The following is a 13657-nucleotide window of genomic DNA, read 5'->3' as shown; positions in this document are numbered from 1 at the left end:
ATGGTTGTCTAGGAACACTGTATCTATGTGACTGTATCTGCATGGCTGTGGGCTGGAAATGCCATATCTGTATGGCTAAGGACTGGACACCCTGTATCTGCATGGTTGTGGACTTTATCTTCTCTCTTCAAATCTGCTGCCAAACTGATAAGAATCCAGCCTCTCTGTATTGAGATTCTCTCAGTGACTTCATTGACTATAAAAGGACACAGACACTTTCCCATTTATATTAGAAAATGCAATGAAAATCACTGTACACCAATATAAGCCCCCTTATTTACGTAGCACAAAGCAGTATTATGATGGCTGCAGTTTGTCTATTCACCACAAGATGGAGCGCTCACAGACAGGAAGGGGTGGAACATACAGACTGGAATTTCCATGTAGAGGAAGTTGTGAGAAGACATTGCTGGAACTGGCAGCCAATGAGGTAACGAGATATAACTATATTTTATTTATATTTACACCTAATAACCCCCTTGCGTCACTTCCTACATAATCAGCAGCTGTTTTTATATACGTAGCGGAGAATAATGTGTTTGCTTATTTCCATGAGGTCTGATAGCAGAGAAATGTATTCAATTCTCACTCCCTCTTTTGATACATCTCCTGCCCCACCTACACTTTCCCCAGGATTAAAGGTGTGTACATATGCTACATTTCTGTTGCCCACAGGGATCAGGTCTTGATTTGGGGCCCAATGCTGTACAGGCGTTTTGCTAACTTACAGGCTATTGTTGCTGTGAGGGTGGAGGAGAGCCAGCAGCATGGCCTGTGATTGAGCAGGAGAGTTCAGCAGGTCCAAGATGTTCCACCAGGTTCATGGAGGCGGATCTATGTATGTACGTGTCGCCGGTGAGTTGGGTGCCAGGAGATTCGATGGACGGCTCTCCCAGCTGCCACAAAACTCCCCGGGGGCGGTAAATACTATTCCCCTTCTCAGTTGTCGCTGTTCGAAGGGAGATGTAATCGGGAGTCCTGCAACGGCCGAAGTTCCGAATTACCCTTACGCGCACCACACAGCATTACATTGCTGCTATGGGGGGCCTGGTTTCGGTGACCCGCGCTCAGTGCCGGGTGCTGAGACCTCTTGCTTCATGATCGGGGACCTCTGTACTTATGCTGCTTCTCAGCAGATGCGGCTCTGTGTGTATAAAGCTGTGTACACATACTAGAGTTAACTTGCCTAGGGGGGTTGCTATTGACAATTTAGTGTTAATCTAGCGTGTAGACGGGAGCCCTCTAATGTCACCTGAAGGTTTGGCATTGCAGATCCTTAGTGATATCCGACACCCTGGTGACCCTCAAGCACATTGTTCTCCCGCTCACCCCCCCCCCCCCCCCCCACCAGAAGACTCTCCATCATGCATCGTCCACTTCGCTCCCCTCTGTAATAACAGATACGTTGTTAGCTTGCAGGCTAGCAACACATCTGTTTAGCCTCAGCCCCGACCACGACCACAACTAGTTTATGTGCAGTGTATAAGACTGTGCATTGCAGATTATAATATATTCCACACAATATGTATTAATAAATAAGAGCATAACCTAGGGCATTAACCCTTTCAATAAATTAACCCTGGACTCTACTCACTGCAGGTCCAACTCACACTATATGTTCCCTACTCACCCGCCTCACATTGTACATCTCTTTCTTTCTTCCTCACGCTCCATCTTTTTTATACATGCCTTGGTTCCCTCAATCACATTATGCATAACTCCTCCCACAGGACTTTCACCATAATAACTCGTTTTTAGTGACAGTTCACCCAGCTCAGTGATGCCCCTCTCCCTATTGCATCATATGGGAACAGAACAGTCACACACCCACATGGCTTCTGGTGTGTACAGCATGGTGCTGTATATACTATGCTATGGTGCTGATGGACATAGAGAGAAGTTTCTCTTGTAATTGCTGTTTGTTGCTGATCCTTGGCTAGTTGGACGGCAGTATGAGGGTGCGATGTCCCTGCTGTGGGGCTTGGAAAGATTTAGAGATTTCAGTACTAGAATAGACAGAAAGGAGGCAGGTTGAGGAGGATGAAGGTGAGCTTCCACTACAAGGGAAAGTGGATCAGGTGTGGGGAGGGCAGGCAGGTTGAGGGGGCCCCAGATGAAGGGCCCCATAGCAGTCACTGTAAATGTTATGGTGTGTACTACACGATACTGCTATTTATATCATTCATGTAAATGGTTCTGATATATTAGTACTGCTGTACTAATTGTCATTACTGAACTGTATAGCCATGGAGTAAGTCACAAGAGATTGGGTTGAGTGGATAAGTAGTGGAGGGAGATGGTAAGACTGATGGACTTGGGGGAGAAGCTACAGGTTAATGTGGTGGGTGATACTGTACTAGAGTAGTATCTACAGAAATATTCGTTAGGCTGAAGTCTGGTACACACGTTCATTTTTGATTGGCATGTTACCACTTCCATGTAGTCTAAGATCCTACCTGCACAATCTGTTCATAGTATTTAAAATATGTTGGCCTTCATGATATATGGAGTTGATCAAGTTGGCCAATCAAAATTGCATGTGTGTACCAGGGTTTTACCGTTAAATTGGGTGAAGTGATTGTGTTAGGAATGGTTTAATGAGTTAGCATTAGGGTTTAGTTGAAAAGTTTGTATTACTGTTCATAGGCCTTGATTCATTTAGTTGCATTGCTAACGCAGTGCAGCTCAATGGGAGCACTTGTTAACAAGAATAGCGGCCGCTATGCATGCCTTACATAGCAGTGCGCGTTGCTATGTAAGGAGTGTGCCTTCCTTTGTTACGCACATTACTTAGCAACACATGTAACTTTAAATGTGGGTGGTCCTGTGAAATATCATGACCACGATACTTCACTAACGGCCGCTAACTTAGTTACTGTAACCATGTTAATTAACATAGTAGGGGTCTCTAGTGAAGTGTCGCAATACTTCTCCGGACCTCCTGCATGTAAAGTTACGCATGTTGCTATGTAAGCGAACGTCGCGCGTTGTGTGACAGATTGTAACAATGACAGTCTAATAAAAGAGCATAATACTTTATTAATGGTGCCGGCTTCATCTTCTATTGTTGCTATGTAAGCAACGCGCATAACTAAGGAAGGCACGCTCCTTACATAACAACTAGCGCTACTATGGCGTGCACAGCGGCTGCTATACATTTTTACGCGTTAGAGGTTGAACGCGTAAAAGTTTACGCGTTGAACCGCTAATGCATACAAATTTATGCGTTATTGTTCCTGCACCAGCGGGAATGTGTAAAAATGTACGCAATGCGGTCCGCCGACCCAGAGGTCGGCAAAAACTAAACGAGCTGACGGAGGGGGACCAGAGCAGCAGTGAGTGACTACGAGGGCACAGGATGGCTGCATGGGGCTGATAGAAGCCCCAGGTAAGTGAAACTTGAAACTCATTTTTTTTTTCGCCTGATGACTCCTTTAAGCTACATAAAAATGATGGCTTAAACTTGGCTAAATCAGCCAATGACACTGCAGGCACATTCAAAGTAGAACCTGCCCACCACCAACCACTCGCTTAAGTCTTGCTGTCACCTGGACACCCACACTGCTGGCCACAGCATTAGAGGGAAAGAAAGAAAGAGACATGAGGGGTATTCTGCCTCCACAGATTGTGATATGCACATTTTCTTCTTCCTTCTTGGAAGTGTACTTCCTTTAACTGCAGTTGAATAAATTTGGTTAATGCACCATAGAGTGCTCCTGTTTTTATCCAGATTCTATATACTGTACTAAACTTCTTACCATGAGATTGAAGAAGTCACCACTGGGTTTAGACAGCCAGCTTATCTCATGATTTTTAATTTAGTTGTAGGTTAGGGTCCCTCCAACAAAGGATGACCTCATCATGGTAGGAGGGTCAAGAACTTTGCATGCAAACTATTTTGGAAACTAAAATCCTCCAACAATGGTAATTTGGTGCATCTGGTTTGAATGCAAGGTGTGCACGTTGTCTATAAGAAGTCTTTACACACTTTTGCAGCTAGTCATTTACATTGTAGATTGTCCATAGAAGTGCTGCCTTTTCCTGCTGTGTACAAAAATATAGGTTTATACAAGATGCCTATGGCACTATCAAAGGAAACTCCAAAAGACACGAGAAAAAAAGGATCAAGTATATCTAGAAATGATTATAAAGAGACTCTGGGTTTCCACCAAGTTCCAACAGATGAAAACCTGGAAGAGTCATGAGAGCTCCAAAATGGAAGTGGAGATTGACTCTAATAAACCACACAGATGACTGGAGAGGTGAGGAGGATTCTGGGACATTGTCACATTGTGGTCACTGTTATTATGTGTTTCAACACAGGATTGTGAAGAGGACATCTGATGAACTACTGAAACCCAACAGCTAGTTTTCATTGGCTGCAACCCATCACAGTGCATAAACCTCACTGCCTGACACCTGAGAGGAACAACAAGAATATTCAACTCACAGCCAAGATCACTGGAGTGCTAACACGAGAGGTGAGCAGTTCTGGAGATCATGGGATATTATCCAGTAACAGCAAAGGCTGTCTCTACGGTCACTGAATTATTTGTGTGTGTGTCAGGTTCCTATAAGTCTAATGATGGGAAAACTAAGGCAGTTACAAATCCATCTGCAAGCTGCACTTAATAATGTTCTGGTACATCACAATGGGCTAGATTCATTAAGCTGCACTTTTAAAGCACGCACCTTAATGTGAAGGAGCGGGCGCTAATGCATGCCTTACATAGCAGCGCTCGCTGATATTTAAAGGAGCGTGCCTTCCTTAGATAGGAGCGTGCCTTCCTATACATAGTTACTATGTATAGGAAGGCACGCTCGCTCCTATATAAGGAAGGCACGCTCCTAAGGAAGGCACGCTCCTTACATGGCAGGCATTAGCGGCTGCTCCATCACATAAGATGCGCTGCTTTAGCAGTGCAGCTTCATGAATCAAGCCCATTGTCCCTATAATAGTGCACACTTTCTAGTGCCCCCATTGTGATGCTTCCCCATTATAGTTTCCCCAATATGGTAGCCATCATCATAGCGTCTTCATTATCGTGCTTCTTTTATTATATGGCTAAAAAAAAATGGTATGCTCTATCATAATTTCTCTTTTATTGTTCTCTCCTTATAAGTGCGTCCCATTATGTTGTCCCTTGATTGTGGTGCCCTTATTGCTGTGCTCCCCAGAGCTGTGGAGTCGGTACAAAAATCATCCGACTAGTCAGTTTATGAAACCACCGACTCCGACTCCATGTACCCAAAATTGCTCTGACTCCTCAGCTCTGACTCCTTAGTCTAATACTTAGATGTTAGACGGAATACTCCCAATGTTGTGCTGCACATTGTAATGTCCTCTTTTCTGCATATCCCCATTACAGTGTCCCCTTAAATATGTTCCGCCGCTAATGAGTACCTCCCATTGTTAAGTTCCTTGATTATAGTACCCACTGTAACATTGGGGGAGGGTTGCTTGTTTCCTACTGGGACAACCACAGAGCAAAGCAAGTCTGGAGACAGTCCTGTGATTTGCTAACCTCAGTGTTTATTTGCCCCATTCAGGTTATATACAGACTATTTACAATATTTACAGTAGAGTAACCAAGCAGCTTGGGATGACCCAAACCACTAGGAAAGTATAGGAGACTAAAAGAGACTTTAAAAGGTGTGTTGGGAAATGTGTATTATAGTTACCTGTTTCACTACTCCTCTCCTATAACAACTTTATGTAAGCAACCCAGCAGAGAGATATGTACAGGTCCTCTTTATTCCCGGGATTCTCCACAGGAAGATCACACCATCCCCCACCATTATCAGGTATTTGGAACTAAGGGACAAGACTGCAAAGTGACTCCAGACTTTAATTCTTTCTTTTTTTTCTTTTTAGGATGAAAAACAGATTGATATTAAAGTTGAGGTTAAAGAGGAAGAAGAGGAGACATATGAGAGGGGTGACCTGCAGTCTATGGTGGATGGTGGCACAATGAACACAATTAAAGAGGAAGAAGAAGAGATGTATATGATGAGTGATCAGCAGTCTGTGGAAGAGGGTGACATGATGAGGACAATTAAAGAGGAAAAAGAAGAGACCCATGTAAGGGGTGATCAACAGTCTGCAGAGGAGGGTACCACTATCATGTCAATTAAAGAGGAAGAAGAGAGTTATGTGTGGAATTATCATCAGTGTGTGGGGGACGATACCACGATGGGGCCAACTAAAGAAGAAGAGACGTATTTGTGGAGTGATCAGCTGTCTGTGGAGGAAGGGGAAATGGTGAAGAAGATTAAAGAAGAAAAACCAGAAACATATGTGAGGGGTGATCAGCAAGAGATAAGTACTATTAAATACAAAGAAGAGAAGTTTGTGAGAGGTTATCAGCCATCCACCAAAGCGGGTGAAATGATGGTGCCAATTAAAATGGAAGAATGTCCTCTACATATCAGCTTAAGTAAGCAACCCTTGAAAACCCCATACTGTACTCCATGTAACTATCATCACTGTACATCCATTGCTCAGGAGTATCCATATTATTCTTTTATTTCAGAATCGGGCTCTAAAAAACCCACTTTAAGGTGGGAATATTCTACTGTATTAGAAAACTGTGAATACAGTGCCTGATTAAAACTACCATCTCCATTCCTCAGTATAACCTCACAGTACTAACACATGAGGAGGAGATACTGTACACCATATGAAAGACCTATCTCTACTCCTCAGTATAACATCATAGCACGAACAAATGAGGAGGAGATACTGTACACCATATGAAAGGTCCATCTCCATTCCTCAGTATAACATCATAGTACCAACAAATGAGGAGGAGATACTGTACACCATTTTAAAGGCCCATCTCCATTCCTCAGTATAACATCATAGTACCAACAAATGAGGAGTAGATACTGTACACCATATGAAAGGCCCATCTCCATTCCTCAGTATAACATCATAGTACCAACAAATGAGGAGGAGATGCTGTACACCATATGAAAGGCCCATCTCCATTCCTCAGTATAACATCATAGTACCAACAAATGAGGAGGAGATACTGTACACCATATGAAAGGCCCATCTCCATTCCTCAGTATAACATCATAGTACCAACAAATGAGGAGGAGATGCTGTACACCATATGAAAGGCCCATCTCCATTCCTCAGTATAACACCATAGCACCAACAAATGAGGAGGAGATACTGTACACCATATGAAAGGTCCATCTCCATTCCTCAGTACAACATCATAGTACCAACAAATGAGGAGGAGATACTGTACACCATATGAAAGGCCCATCTCCATTCCTCAGTATAACATCATAGTACCAACGAATGAGGAGCAGATACTGTACACCATATGAAAGGCCCATCACCATTCCTCAGTATAACATAGTACCAACAAATGAGGAGGAGATACTGTACACCATATGAAAGGCCCATCTCCATTTCTCAGTATAACCCCATAGTACCAACAAATGAGGAGGAGATACTGTACACCATATGAAATGCTGGGGGCAGCTGGTGGGGGAACTCTTTTCACAGGAAGAGATGTGCACCCCATTATCTATTCCCCAGCACATACCAGTTCTGTGACATCATTCACTCCTAGAGCCACATACATGCCTGCTGTCTGCACATAGGATAATTAATGTTTTATAACTATTATTATTTCCCCAACAGATGGACAGAATGTGGGGAGCACCCCGGAGGGACGTCTTATCTCACCTCAAGATGATCATGCAGAAGATAATAGCGTCGCACAATATTCTCCAGGAGAAAACCCCATTACTGGAAATACACATCACAGACTTTACCATGAGGAAAGATCACCGGATCCCTCTCATCCTGTAGAATCTTCTAACACATCACATCCTTTTACTCCAAATATCCAGCCAGGTTTGCATGTTGTAAATAGGTTATTTGATCAGTGTAATTATGAGGAATCCTCTCCTGCTACATCACATACTGTTATACTTACAGGTGATAATAAGAGCTTCCCGTGTTCTGAATGTGACAAGTGTTTTACAAGGCATTCATCTCTGGTCATACATCAGCGAACGCACACTGGCGAGCGGCCTTTTTTGTGTTCAGAGTGTGGGAAATGCTTTGGCCACAAATCAAACCTTAGGGTACACCAGAAAAGTCACAAAGGTGAGCATCCATTTTCATGTTCAGAGTGTGGGAAAGGCTTCAATCGGAAAGTGTGGTTTCTTGAACACCAGAGAAGTCACACCGGCGAGCGGCCTTATTCATGTTCCGAATGTGGGAAAAGTTTCAGTCAGAAATCGAACTTTGGTGCCCACCTGAGAATTCACAAAGCTGAGCGTCCGTTTTCATGTTCAGAGTGTGGGAAAGGTTTCAACCGCAGAGGAGGCCTCCTCTTACACCGGAGAGTCCACACTGGTGAGCATCCTTTTTCGTGCGCCGATTGTGGAAAATCTTTTGCTTTCAAATCTAGTCTTTTACAGCATCAGAGGAAACACACGGAGAAACATAACTTTTCGTGTGTCGAGTGTGGGAAAGGGTTCAGCTATGAAAGGGACTTCCTTCAGCATCAAAGAATTCACACAGATAGGTGGCCTTTCTCCTGTACAGAGTGTGGGAAAAGTTTCACTCAGAAAGGAAATCTTAAAGTACACCAGAGAAGTCACACAGGGGAACGGCCTTTTTCGTGTGCAGAGTGTGGGAGAGGATTCATTCGGAGAAATCAGTTTCACGTACACCTAAGAAGTCATATTATAGAGCGTTCATTTTCTCAGTGTGGAAATGTTTAGTGAGAATAAAAGTATTACAATACACCAGAGAAGTCAGAAATTAGTGTGTTTTTTTGTAATGTGCAGAGTGTGGGAAATGTTTAGAAAGCACCTTTTCAGACTCCAGAGAAATGACATAGGTGAGCATTAGAGAGAATCAGTCAGATGCTAATTTGTCCAGCTTGTATGGAAATTTAGTGTAGTTTTGAATCTGGCCAATCGTAATCAGCTGCAGCTGAATTTAATTGGCCCAGTTTCAAGCTGCATGTAACCATCTTTAAATTTGCATGCAAGTCATAAAATTAGCATGTGACTAGTCCTTTCTAGAGAGCATCCTTCTTTATGTTCAGAGTACTGGTGAAGTTTAACTTTCAAATCAAATCGTCTTCTGAACCAAAACTCCCCCACCTTATAATGCATTCTTTTTTCGCACATGTGATGCAGTGAAGTCACATGGGTGGCATCCTTGTTCTATGCTCAGAGTGTGGGAAATGTTGCATTGTGCGAATAAGAAAATGTATTGTGCACCCTTTTTTATGTTCAGGGTTTATAATAACACTGTTTAGTAGATAGAGAACAAATAAATATCCATTGTCATCAGTTTTATTGAGAAGGAAAATGCTACGGTTGTCCTGAATGTCACATATTCAGTCTTGATTGACCAGTACATCTGCAATATTTGAGTGCACAAAATTTGACAGAAAAAATAATAATTGTCCACTTACCTACACGTCAGCAGGGGTTAATTTTTTTTGGTGTGTTAACCTTCTTGGCAGTAACCCCGAGCTGAGCTCGGGGTAAGCCGCCGCGGAGGATTTCTCAGGCCCTGCTGGGCCGATTTTCATAATTTTTTTTTTTTAGAACACACAGCAAGCATTTAGCTAACCGTGTGTTCGGGTCGGGCGCCGACGCTCGTTGCCGATGCGCCGCTACCCGCTGTGATACAGCCCCCCCCCGCATACCCCTTGCGCAGCCTGGCCAATCGCCGCCAGGCTGCGCTATGGGGTTGATCGGGACTCCCTGTGATGTCACGATGACTTCACTCCGTTCGTCGCCATGGCAACGGGGGAAGCCCTGAAGGAAATCCCGTTTAGAACAGGATTTCCGGATGGGCTTGTTCGCCGGCGGCGAACAGAGGGGTAGGAGGGAGGCCACAGGGAGGGGGTAATAATGTAGCTAGCGCTAGGCTAGCTACATGATAAATAAAAAAAAATTAGGCTTAAAAAACCTCCTGCGGCCGCGCAGCCGCAGAACAATTGACCGACAGGAGGGTTAATCTAGCCTCCTTAACGGTAATTCAGAGTCAGGCTCTGAACAGAAAGCCGCATCTCAGAGCGGTAATCCCGTCCCTGAGTGAGTTATCTGCAGGAGCTGCTGCAGATCTCTCTGTGGTATGTTTTGTTTCTGTTTTTTAGGGTCTAAAAGCTTGTGAAAAAATTGCATGACTTTAAGAACCTAAATCTGGAAATAAGCATAATGCCAGGGAGGCTAGTAAAGAAGCTGGTGGGGGTGTGGGATCCCCCTATTATATTCCAGCTAAACCCTTTTTCAAACAAGTGTGCTTCTTCCTTTTCCCTATACTATACCTGGGTACCTTGCAAGAGGAGGCTCCACTTACCTCACAAAGCACCGTTGATTGAGTGTTAAGATATAAAGGCTTGGTCCCCACCTCCACGTTACTTCGAGGAACTCCAGTAAAAATTATGTAAAAAAAAAGTGCTTAATTTTAACAATAATTTTGTCTAAATGATTTAGTCAGTGTTTGCCCATTGTTAAATCTTTCATCTCTCTGATTTACATTCTCACATTTATCACAGGGTGACATTTTTAATGCTGGCAGGTGAGATGTCAGTGGAAGGAGATGCTGCTTGCTTTTTTGGCAGTTGGAAACAGCTGTAAACAGCTGTTATTTCCCACAATGCAACAAGGCTCCCACAGTGTGATGTCAGAACCATGGTCCTGACATCACACTGTGGGAGGGATTTCATGACCATATCAGCCATACAGAGCCCCCTGATGATCTGTTTGTGAAAAGGTGAAGATTTCTCAAGGGAAATGGGGTATCAGCTACTGATTGGGATGAAGTTCAATTCTTGGTTACGGTTTCTCTTTAAAGCGGACCTGAACTCAGAACTTCCTCTCTGCTCCAAAAAATTAGCAACAGCATAAAAACATTTAAAGGAAAAAAAATTGTTACAGCTTACTGTTGCAGTTTCATGGAAGCAGACAAAGGGTTAACATCCTGTGTTTACATACTAGCTGTCTGCCGAGGACTACCGAATTTCTGTGCTGACACAGCTGAGAGATCAAATTACACTTGTGATTACATACAGATGAGGGGGAATTAGACAAGCTCTTCTCTCTAAAAGCATAAAGGGTGTATTTCTCTTTGTTTTCCCTGTGTCTTGTGCAAGAGTTCAGGTCCACTTTAAAGGACACCTGACCCAAAGGTAAGCACAGAGGTAAGGTCATGCTTGATCCACATACCTCTCTGCAATGTCTGTTCATCTCCTCATTCCTACAACGGTAATCATAAAAGTTCACACGTGGTGGGTGTCTGATTGTTGAAGGGGTGACGTTTGCACGTCGCATTTAGATCCCTGCATATGCATTACAAAATGTTGCTAATAGGTGCGGGATGATGCATACCGCATCTGGAACCCCGCAAATAGCATACTTCATATATGGTAAGAGCTGACTGCTGATAAGTGCGGGGTGACGTTCGCACGTCGCATCTAGATCCCCACATATGCATTACTAAGTATTGCTGACAAGTGCGGGATGATGCATCACTGCATATGGAACCCCGCACATAGCATACTTCATATATGTGAGATGACTACAATGTGGATTGTGTAAAAGGAGGAAATGATGGACATAATATCATTTATTCATATGTGGTAAAGCACAAAAACATTGCAACATAGGAGCCTTCATTGTTTGCTTTTTAAGACATTTGTTTTCACAAGTGGGGGTACCAACAATCAGACTCCCACCACGTGTGAACTTTTATGATTACCGTTGTAATTATGTCCTTTGGTACTTATGTGGCCTCAGCCCTGTGGGAAAAGTGTGATATTAATATATTTCACCAGTACTATTCCGATAGTGTAATATATATACATCTCCTCATTCCCTCAGTCCCTGTGATCACAGCCTGAAAATATGCCTTTCTGCTAAAGTCACACTTTCAGACAGGAAGAGGAAGGGAAAATAGTGATGTGCCTTATTTTTTTGTGGGAGACATATGATGCCAGTGAGGGGTGACACAAACATGCAGTACATAATGATGGTATGCCTGTAAATGTGCCGGATGCAGTGGGCATGGCAAATTAAAATGGGGGAGGCATAATTCTAATGAGATATTGGTGTTTTTTTCTCGATTGCTGGCACCATGTTTTGATTTGTTGTTGCTTCTCTGAGCAGTACCGTGTTTTTTTTCCACCACAGCTCCCTTATTATGCCATCTATTTATGGCCCGCCCCTCTTCGTATTACAAATCTAGCACCAAGGCACAAATCCTGCACTGAATGAGACTTAGTGATTTATCACGGTGAATATGGACAAGCCTAAAACATTGCACTGCTTAAATTTAGCAGTGCCGTCATTTCGATGACCCAATTCCACCCTCCTCACCTCCACAGAATTAGTGATGGGACCCCCTCAGAATCTTGATGACAGGAGATTGTTGAGAGCTGTGCAACTATGCTTCCATCCATGAATGAGCGTGGCCGCACTGTGCAGGCTTAGGATACCTCGCACCTGCTCAGTTGTAAGGAGCTGCACAGGTTTGGCTTTTTCCGCTGAGCCCGAGCGGCTCCATGCTACTGTGCAGGCATAAGCTGTCCTGCACCTGTGCAGTGTTCACCGATGTGAGCGTGGCCACAAACCAGAGGGTCGAATCGCTAGATCGGTGGTCACAACAGAGGGCATAGGAAGCCTCTGGAGCACATGTGTCCAACTCCAGCAGGAATGGCAATGCTTAGTAGAACTCATGGAGAAGCATGCGATCAGTTTGATCAGCTGATAGATTTGTAAGGTTCTGATTTGCCTGGCATGATCATGTGCTAAACTAGGAAGTCATCACAGCAAATCAGAATCTTACAAATCTATCAGCTGATTAAACTGATCACATGCTTCTCTATGAATTCTAAGCATTGCCAACCCTAAATTCCAGTCCTCTAGGGCTATATCCATGCCAGTGTTTAAGATGCTCTGGGAAATAGAGAAATATGTTTGACTTCATAAACCACACCTTCCCTGATTCAGTCCCATTAACAAATTTGAATGTGCCAAAAAGGGGTGAGGACTTTAGCACTTGAGCACGGGAGTTTGACATCCCTGCTTTGGAGGGTGGGCAGCACGGTGGCGTAGTGGTTAGGGGCTCTCGCCTTGCAACGCTGGATTTCCGGGTTTGAGCCCAAGCCAGGTCAACATCTGCAAGGAGTTTGTATGTTCTTTCTGACTCTGTGTGGGTTTCCTCCAGGCACTCAGGTTTCCTCTCACATCCCAAACACATACAGATAAGTTAATTGGCTTCCCCCTAAATTGGCCCTAGACTATGATACATACACTACATGATATATACATACTGTAGACTATGGAAGGTATTAGATTGTGAGCCCCTCTGAGGGACAGTTAAGTGACAAGTCTATATACGCTGTACAGTGCTGCGGAAGATGTTGGCGCTATATAAATACTAAATAATAATAAAATCCACTTTTGCGTTTCTAAAACTTACAGGTTTGCTTTAAGTTTCTGTTGCTCTTTCAGACAATGAATGGATACAAGTGTCTAATGAACACTATGTGGCTAAGCAGGGAGTGCACGTTCATTAGATGCTAGTTCTGGGAATTGTGTGTATGCATCTGCTTGGTGGGGGGGGGGGTGCTATGCACGTGCTGGACCAACTTCTGGGGTAGCT

The 13657-nt window shown here is 43.7% G+C and overlaps 1 protein-coding gene across 1 annotated transcript; it reads left to right on the top strand.

The window, feature by feature from the left end:
- The first annotated feature begins 378 nt into the window (after window positions 1–378).
- Window positions 379–13469, top strand: LOC137534723 (gastrula zinc finger protein XlCGF57.1-like). The gene is made up of 4 exons (XM_068256340.1): window positions 379–430; window positions 4324–4481; window positions 5876–6437; window positions 7661–13469. The coding sequence occupies exons 3-4, from the start codon at window positions 5954–5956 to the stop codon at window positions 8752–8754; spliced, it is 1578 nt and encodes a 525-aa protein (XP_068112441.1). The 5' UTR covers window positions 379–430; window positions 4324–4481; window positions 5876–5953; the 3' UTR covers window positions 8755–13469.
- Window positions 13470–13657: the final 188 nt, after the last annotated feature.

The sequence above is a fragment of the Hyperolius riggenbachi genome, chromosome 10 (genome assembly GCF_040937935.1).
Source record: "Hyperolius riggenbachi isolate aHypRig1 chromosome 10, aHypRig1.pri, whole genome shotgun sequence".
Classification (NCBI taxonomy): Eukaryota; Metazoa; Chordata; class Amphibia; order Anura; family Hyperoliidae; genus Hyperolius; species Hyperolius riggenbachi.
The sequence above is the reverse complement of the archived record's forward strand: the minus strand, read 5'-3'. Positions and strand labels throughout refer to the sequence as shown.